Here is a 9,736-nt window from a genome sequence, read left to right as displayed (position 1 = left end):
AGTAATCCTAACACTTTGTGATGTTTGCATCTTCTTTACAACAGCCTTGGCCACCCACCTTGAGCATGCATATCTGTTGTCTAGAACCCTAGCACATGTGTGCTTATCAAATATTGTTTTTATAGCAAAAGTATGTTTGTGGCCCACCTTTGAACAAAGTATTAAAAACCCACACTTGGCCCTACATTCCACCCTAACCCTATAGCTCTCGTTTTTCACAAACTTTATTTCCCTACCATTTAATACTGACCACTCACGTATAACTTCTCTAAACTCATCAAGGGAATTAAATTCCATACCCCACTCAAATTTAAAATTCTTATTGTAATGCTCCTTTTTAAACTTTTCAAACTTGTGAACTTTGTCCTCATCTGATAAATCAGGGTCTGAGCTGTCCAACTCGTCAGTTACATATTCATCTTCCATTTCTTTCTTTTTTGAACCCCTCATAACATCTGATAGGGAAGGAGCTTCCTTCCTAGGTACAGAAACATCTATGTCTTCAAACCCATCCTCCAACCCAGTGGCACGTTCATCCTCACTATCTTCTAATCCTTCCACTCCTTCTTCATCACTTTGATCCTGAACATTTGTTTCATTAACACATCTAGGACTAACAACTGAAAATGAAACATCTACTACATCATGCTCTACATACATGACACCCTCTACTTCATTGGCATAAGAAAATGCAGCTACATCATAACAGTCATCATCTTTCTTAATTTGGAAAAAGTTGGGATCAATTTCAACAACCTTTGTCCATACCCTAAATGTGCCTTCACTGTAACCCCACTCATTCAACAGCTTGTTAACGCAAATCATAGTAAAGTTGTCAATGTGAATGTTAGTAACATGTGTCGTTACCCCTCCCCTATATATCATAACCCCATCACCCATGCCCACAAATTCCCCTCCATGATGGAAAACAACACTGATTAAATGCAAATTCTGAAATTTTTAAAGGAAATGAAAAATTTGTTAAACCGTAAAATGATGACAAACCCTAAAATTTGTTAAACCCTAAAATTCGTACCTTTCCATCTTCAATAACTTATTCTTCTACAGGTTCGTCCCGGTTCACGACTTCTCTTGGATGACTGGCTTGACTACATCGTCTTCTCACTCTGGCCTGACTGTGTCGTCTTGCTTGACCGCGCCGTCTTCTTTGACTGGCTCGTCTTCTCCGTCTTGCTTGTCTTCGTCTTCTTCGTTTTCGCCATTGCCTCTTTGCTCTTTTCAGGAGTGTTTGCCCTAATTTTTTCAGGGGGTAAAATGTGAACAATAAAACAATGACTTATATACTATGGCTTACGTGTCATTAGTAACAGACACGTAGGATGGTAACCTGGTGTTCTAGGTAAAAACATGGTAAAAGGTTTAAATGGTTGGAATCTGCATTTGGTAAGGTCTGCGCATCAATTTTTTTTTAAAGGGGGAAAAATCAAAACTCGCTTATTTGGCAGGGGGTAAAAGGTATTTAACCCTTATTATTATTATTATTATTGTTATTGTTGTTGTTGTTGTTGATGATGTTGTTTTATTTTCTATATTTTAATCTTAAAATAAAGCTCTCCCTTTAATGTCATTTATAAAAAAAATTATTTAAATTAAAATATTAATAAATTGGTCTTTTTAACACTTACTAGATGAGATACAAATGAACTTAAGATCATGGCTTTACTAAATAAAAAAATTAGATGTGGGGATCAACCAAATTTATAACAATTAATTAAAATAATTTTTTGATTTAAAATAAAGTCAAATTTTTAGATACAAAAAATAAATAAAAATTGTAACAAAAAAATTAAAATAAAGCTCATAATCAATTAATTAAATAAAAATAAAAGTAACACAATAATAATATATTTATGTATCAAAATCTAAAAGCATGTACCTATGGTCTTTTTTTAATAAATATAAGACAACTAAATTCATACAAAATAAAAGAAATATTAAGTATTATTATTATTTGAAATGGTTTTTTTAGATAGTGGGTTTTGAATGATGTTAAACCGATATTCAAATCAATTGAAATATTTTTTTTGCTGGTATAGGAAAGTTTGTAGTAGTCAAACTTGTTAAAAAAAACTAAACTAATTTAGATTAAATTATTAAAATTTAATTAATTAATTAAATTTAAAAAATATTGATTTATTTGAATCTTACCCCTTCATTTGAACAATCATCCCTTTCTTGGCTTGATACATTCTGTTTAAAAATTTTCAAAAAAGCCAAACTATTTATTTCTGTTTAACCATAATAATAAAATATATAATTCGTATAATATATAATCACTCCTCCAACAGCAGCCGTGCCTGCATGTGAAAATGAATTTCCCTCCATCTCAGATGCAACCTTCCTCCAATACTTTACGATCGCCGGTATTTCTTCCGGATGAGCTTGTAACCGAAGTACTTTCCTCCCTTCCTGTAAAATCTTTTATGCGAATGAGATGTTTGAGTAAGTTCTCTAATTCTCTCTATACTAATCCTATCTTCATCAGAATGCATCTTCGTCGATCTGCACAAAACCCTCACCTTGCACTTGGCACAAGCAAGACTAAAACCTTGGTACCCTTCCCTGTTTGCCATTTACTCGAAAACCCTCAGGTCACACTTACTGACGAACCACATTACCTTATCGACAATGTTTGTCTCGTCCGATCTAACAACCATATCTTCCACCGTATTGTTGGTTCGTGTAATGGATTGATCTGCTTGTTCACTTATTATATTACGCCTATAAACTTACATTTCCGCTTCCGTTTCTGGAATCCATCAACTAGAATAATATCTAAAGTATTAGGCAATTTATGCATTTTTGGTGATAGGGTTAATCGACAGACTTACAGGGTTAATCAACCAAGATTTTTCAAGTTCTCCTTTGGCTATGATAATTTAACCTCGAATTTTAAGATTGTATTGTTAAATTTTCAACCTCACAATGCAAACATAATAGAGACAAAAGTGTTGAGTTTGGTTGATAATATCTGGAGAAATATTCAAAATTTCCCAGTGTTTCCTCTTCTGTTCATGTATCGCTTCAACAGAAGTGCGTTTGATGGTGTTTATTTGAGTGGCACTGTGAATTGGTTGGCTGTTTTTGACTCTAAGGTTAAATCTCTTGAGAATTATGTTATTATTTCTCTTGATTTAGGAAACGAGAGATACACGCAGATGCAGCTGCCTCATGGTTTTGATGAAATGCCGCGTGTTGACCCTACTATTAGGTTGTTGACGAATAGTCTTTGCTTTTCTTATGATTTTAGACAAACTCATTTCGTTATATGGCGGATGATGGAATTTGGGGTTCAAGAATCTTGGACTCAGTTTCTTACCATTAGATATCTGAATCTTGGAATTGATTACAACTTTGGAGATAAAAAATTTTATTTGGTGCCTTTGCATTTGTCGATGAATGGTGATACATTGATATTGGCAAGCAGCTTAGAAGACCAAGCAATGCTCTATAACATAAGAGATAACAATGTAGAGAGAACTAGAATTACCGATAAAATAGGTTGGTTCTCTGTCAAGGAATATGTAGAAAGTTTGGTTTCAATCTCTGATTAGTAAGTTCTTCAATCATTAATTCGCGTACTTTGTGTAATGCATGAATAAAATAAACAGTCATATTGATTTTGTTTCTCTACCTATTAGATATCCTTCTTGATTTGATTATATCAGTACAAGTACAACCATATAGATTTTGTTTCTAAACCTATCAATGATATTGATACAAAATCCAAATTTTAATTAAACAGCCAACAAGCTTTTATCCATGGCATGATGATTGAAGCTAATTTCTTTATTTATTTACTTTTACAAGTTTTTGTTGAATTTTATAGAATTACGCATTCATTTTCTTTTGAGTTTTTGTTCTTTTAATTTTTCACTCTCCTGCCTCTGCCTAATTGAATTCTTTTTTGAATTATAGATCCACAATTTGGCAAAACTGAAGTAATCTCCAACTCAATTTTAACCAAATCAATTGTGGGAGCTACATTTTCTTCAGTTAGAGTTTCTTTAGAAATAAATATAAAAACTTACTGTTGTTCGTGTAAAGGCAGCTTGTAATCTCCAACTCTTTGATGGCCTCACTGTTATATTGATTTATGAAATGCTGTGATGATTTTCTGGTTAGGCTCTGACTTTTTATTAGATTATAGATACTGATAAAGTTCTAGTTTAAAAGTAAATGAGAAAATTTACAGTAATCAATTAGGAGGTAAAAGTTTGATTATGTGGATAGAATTGCTTCGAATCTCTTGTTTGGTGGAATATGTTTATAGAATATTAATTCTAAAAAATGGTTTCCATAGGGTTTGAACCCAGGACCATTAATATAGTCAGTCAATACCCAAGCACTAAACTCATGTCATTTGTTTTAATCTTACTCTTAAAATCTTATAAAAACGTTTTTTTTATAATATTTTATAAAACTATATGTTTAACGTTAAACAATATGAACTATATATATATTAACTTAAACTATATGTTAAACTATATATATAGTTATGATAATTTTTTTACGTTAAACTATATTTTTCTATGAAACTATATGTTTTTTAAAATGAAATATATATATATATATATATATATATATATATATATATATATATATATATATATATATATATTAACGTTAAAACAAATTTATAAACATTATTTAAAATTGAACTATATATATGAAAAATAATAATTATATACTGAGTAAATAAATATATACTAAATAGTTTATAAAAAATAATATGTTTAAAAAATACAATATCAAAAAAAAAATGTTATATAAAAAAACGTTATATACTGAGTAAAAAAAAAACTTTATAAAAAAAACATTATAAAAAAATATTATAAAAAATGTTATAAAAAAAACGTTATAAAAAATTGTTATAAGAAAACATTATAAAAAACGTTAATTACATATAAAACAAAAAAACAATTTAAAAAAAAAAAATACTGAGTTAATATATATAAAATGTTAATATATAATGTACTGAGTTAATATATATAAAATGTTAATATATAATTTACTGAGTTAATATATATAAAAACTTTATAAAAGTATTTGTAATCAACAAAATGCTGTAGCTCAGTTGGTGGAGTATTGGTTGGTAACCTTCTAGTACCAGGTTCAAACCCATTTTTTCCTAAGGGTTTTCCAACCCGATTACACGAAGAAGCGGGAAAGCCCGACAAAAAAAAAATATATTACAAACCAACAACCAAATTTTTTTGTGTGTAAGTAAGATATATTGATAGGGAGAACTAAGGGTTTTCCAACCCGATTACACGAAGAAGCGGGAAAGCCCGACAAAAAAATATATATATTAGAAACCAATTACATTTACGAGAGAAAAAGAAAGGTATCCTTAACAAACTCGTCGGTATTGTTCACGTTCCAATTATCCTTCGGAAAACAAACTCCGTTCCTTAGAAGCTAAAGGGTCCATGTAGTTGCGAGCAACACAACACCCGTTCTTCTATCATTGACATAATTTTGGCGAAAAAAAGAAGTGTCAATCCATAAAGTTCGACAAACCCTCTTCCTCCACCCAACCGAATTTAATATGTATTTAATTTAATGAAAAAAAAATTCATCTATCATTTGTTCTTAACTACATAGAAAACCAAACATGTGCATTCAAGCTATATATGCTATAGAGGAGTATGCGGTTACGCCTTTTCTGTTACCATCAAATAGATTATTTATAGTTTTGTAAGTTTTGTAAATTTTCTCAATAAGTTTTAAATTAAAATCCATAGTCTCATAAACCTTAACAAGAAAGTTATCACAAAATTCATAATTCCATTTATCTATTGGTGAAAAACTACCCATCTATTCAGTTATTTAGCATTACTCTATTAGATGTAGTTAAAGAACAGTGAAACAATAACAAATAAGAAACCAATAATCAATTTGCAAAAGAATACCTACTAATATTATTGGCTCAAAGATTAGCGCCAAAAATCAAAAATCATTGTGGTGTAATGAATAGGCAACATTTAGCTTAAATAATGTTACAAAAGCAAAGCAATTACATTTATCACATGTCTTAGACAAACAACAGTAAGTTTCAAATATATATTTTCAAAGAAACTCTAATATAATAACAAATAAGCTATAAATTTCTTATACAAAGTGAGTACTCTAACTGAAGAAAATATATCTCCAACATGCTCATTTCTTCATACCATCCTGCCATATATCGTTGATTTGGCCAAAGTTGTAAATCTATAATTCAAAAAAGACTGCAATTAGGCATAAGCAGGAGAGTGAAAAAATAAAAGAACAAAAACTCAAAGGAAAATGATGCATAATTCTCAAAAGTGCAACAGCATATTGGATTCTCTATCAATATCATTAATATAGGTAGAGAAACAGAAACTTATATGGCTATGCTTGTACTGGTATTGTCAAATCAAGAAGGATATCTAATATATATTAATTTACAAAACAGTTAAATGCTTAAAATAAACAATATACGCGAATTTGTGACAAAGTGTTGAAGTAAAGGTAACAATCATGCATGCATATACAATATACGCGAATTAATGAAACAAGAACTTACTATTCAGAGGTTGAAACCAAGCTTTCCACATATTCCTTGACAAAGAACCATCTTATTTTATTCGTAATTCTAGTTCTTTCGACACTGTTATCTCTCATATTATACATAATTGCCTGCTCTTCTAACCTGCTAGCCAATATCAACGTATCATCATTCTCTGACAGATATATTGGCACCATAAAAATTTCCTTATCTCCAAAATTGTGTCGAATAAAATCCAAAACACTAATTCGAAGATCCAAATAACTAATTTGAAGAAACTGTGTCCAAGATTCTTGAACTCCAAATTCCATCATTTGCCATATAACAAAATGAGTTAGTCTAAAATCATAAGAAAAACAAAGACGATTCTTCAACACACCAATAGTTGGGTCTACTCGAGGCATTTCAACAAAACCATGAGGCAGATGCATCTGCGTGTATGTCTCGGTTCCCAGATCAAGAGAAATAATAACATAATTCTCAAGAGATTTAACCTCGTAGTCAAAAGCACCCAACCAATTAGCAGTGCCACTCAAATAAACACCATCATTGTCATGGTGGAAGCTATAAACAGGGTGGAAGCGAAATTTGAACTGAAGTGGAGCCGCAGGAAAATTTTGAATATTTCTCCAGACATTATCAACGGAACTTAAAACTTTTGCCTCGGTTATCGTATTGCGAAGTTGAAAATTTAGGAACACAACCTTGTAAGTAGAGGTTAAATTATCATAACCAAATACGAACTTTAAAGATCTAGCTTGACTAACCCTGTCAATTGAAAAATCTAAATGGCCTAATGTTTTAGATATTGTTCTAGTGGATGGGTTCCATAAACGAAACGTTATATCTTGATGCAAAATTGAATAAGTGAGAAAGCAGATCAATCCATTACAGGAACCAACAACACGATGGATGACGCGGCTGTTGGATTGATATAAACAAACATCGTTGATAAGGTAATGAGGCTCGTCACTAAGGGTGATCGGAGGATTTTCGAATAAATGGCATATTGGTAAGGGTACGATAGTTTTGGTCTTGCTAGTGACAAGTGCAAGGTGGGGGTTTCGTGCACTTCGAAGAAGATGCATTCTGATGAAAATAGGATCGGTAAAGAGAGAATTAGAGAACTTACTCAAGCATCTCATTCGCATAAAAGATTTAACAGGAAGGGAGGAAAGTACTTCAGTTACAAGCTCATCGGGGAGGAATACCGGCGATTGTGAAGTGTTGGAGGAATGTTGTGAGTGAGATGGATGGAGATTCATTTTTACAGCATGCATTGCGGCAGTTGAAGGTGTTATGTGAACACCTTTGGCATTTGTAAAACACTACTGTAAACTGTGAAAGACCGAAAACAACCCAAATGAAATTACCTATTAAGCGTAATACTCATTTCTCCTATGAAATAAATTTTTTTCTAATTTATTTTTATTATTATGGTCAAAGAAAAATAAATAGTTTCCACTTTTTGATTGTTTTATACATAATGTATCGAACCAACAAACTTGACTAAGGGTGTAAGATTCAATTCAATGAATATGATAATTTAATTTAAATAATATATTAATATTTTTAAAAAATATATATTTTGATTATATAGTTATATTATTAATTTTTTATTTTTAATACAATAAAATTAAATATTTGTATATTAATTAAAAACAATATCGATAAAAATATTTTATGTTGAATAGTCTATAAAAATAATATAACTGGTTATCATAATTCTTAAAGTAAAAAATATATATTTATTCATAAAATATAATGTGAATTAAATACTTATTATATAAATAATTTAAATTTTAAATATTTGTATTATATTTTATGATAATATCCTAAATAAAATTAAATATGATAGTAACGAGTTTTTAACAATATCTTAATAAAAATTTAATATTCCCCAAAAAAATATTTTAGGTAACAATCTTATGTAAGTTTTAAATATTAAATGTAATAGAAAAGGTTCAATAAGGTGCTCTTTATATGAAATTTGCAAATATTAAATGTTAGTTAAATCTAATTGTTGATAATGATAGTTCTCGTTTCTCACAATAGATATCAGTTCTTACTGGATACGCTTCATATATATATATATATATATATATATATATATATATATATATATATATATATATATATATATATATATATATATATATATATATATATATATATATATATATATATATATATATATATATATATATATATATATATGAGGAGGGATCAAATTACACCAATATGTTACACTTATAGTTACACTCATTAATAACCTTTGATTTTATTTTAATCCAATGGTTAGAAATATATAATTAGTGACTCATGATTCTTACATAAAATAGTTTTATTCCATTTTTGGTAATTAATAATTTTGATTTTATTATATTATAATTTATTCTTTTTCTCAAAAAATAAATGTAATCTCTCTTAATTTTGTAACAATTAAATCACACTTTAATTTTATAAAAAACGTGATTCTAAATATTTTTAAAAAAATCAAGATTCTTAGTAATAATAAATCTTTTCTTATTTTAAAATATATCAATTATATAGTGAATTTAAGTAAATAAAATATAAATTTATTTACATAAAAACAGAAAAAAATTTTAAATTTTAAAAAATTATATAAAAATAAATTTTGATATTAATAAATATTAAAAATCATAAATATTTAAGAAATATTAATAATAATAATAATTATAATAATAATAATAATAAGTGAATAGAATATAGTTTTAAATTACTATAAAAATTGTGATTTGTTTAAATTTGTTAGTAAGCATTATTTTATGGAAAATAATGTTTGTTACTAAGAAAAAATTGGTATAAAAATAGTGATTTATTTTAAAGAAAAAATAATATTATATTCGCTTAATGTAACTAATAAAAATGTTTTATTTTTAAATACAATACAAAATAATTCTCAAAATATGTATAAGAAATACAAAAAAAAAAAAAAAACTAAATAATAAATAATTAGAACATAATAATTTAATTGTGGATCAAATAAAATTTTATTTTAAAAAGTAGTGCAATTTTTTTAAAATTAAGAATACAAGTTTTTTTAATTAAAAATTATAGTTTTATTAAAAAATGATAAAAATAACATATTTTAAGAAATATTAGTAAAAATCATTTGATTTTTATTAATATTTTTTAAAAATACGTGATTTTTTATAT

General features: G+C 28.1%; 2 protein-coding genes across 2 annotated transcripts; one reads left to right on the top strand and one right to left on the bottom strand.

Moving 5' to 3' along the window:
* Positions 1 to 2,330: 2,330 nt before the first annotated feature.
* LOC131613945 (F-box/kelch-repeat protein At3g23880-like) lies at positions 2,331 to 3,575 on the top strand. Its single transcript, XM_058885586.1, has one exon. It carries the CDS (start codon positions 2,331 to 2,333, stop codon positions 3,573 to 3,575), a length of 1,245 nt encoding a protein of 414 aa, XP_058741569.1.
* A 2,998-nt stretch (positions 3,576 to 6,573) lies between these two features.
* On the bottom strand, positions 6,574 to 7,836 carry LOC131613944 (F-box/kelch-repeat protein At3g23880-like). The gene has a single exon (XM_058885585.1). The coding sequence runs from the start codon at positions 7,834 to 7,836 to the stop codon at positions 6,574 to 6,576; it is 1,263 nt and encodes a 420-aa protein (XP_058741568.1).
* Between the last annotated feature and the right edge of the window lie 1,900 nt (positions 7,837 to 9,736).

Source organism: Vicia villosa, linkage group LG6 (assembly GCF_029867415.1).
Source record: "Vicia villosa cultivar HV-30 ecotype Madison, WI linkage group LG6, Vvil1.0, whole genome shotgun sequence".
Lineage (NCBI taxonomy): Eukaryota > Viridiplantae > Streptophyta > Magnoliopsida > Fabales > Fabaceae > Vicia > Vicia villosa.
Note: the sequence above shows the minus strand (reverse complement) of the source record. Positions and strands in the feature narration are given on the sequence as shown.

What these genes read in the sequence shown, in the direction of transcription:
- LOC131613945 (XM_058885586.1), top strand. Translation starts at nt 2,331, where the DNA reads ATGAATTTCCCTCCATCTCAGATGCAACCTTCCTCCAATACTTTACGA.
- LOC131613944 (XM_058885585.1), bottom strand. Translation starts at nt 7,836, where the DNA reads ATGCATGCTGTAAAAATGAATCTCCATCCATCTCACTCACAACATTCC.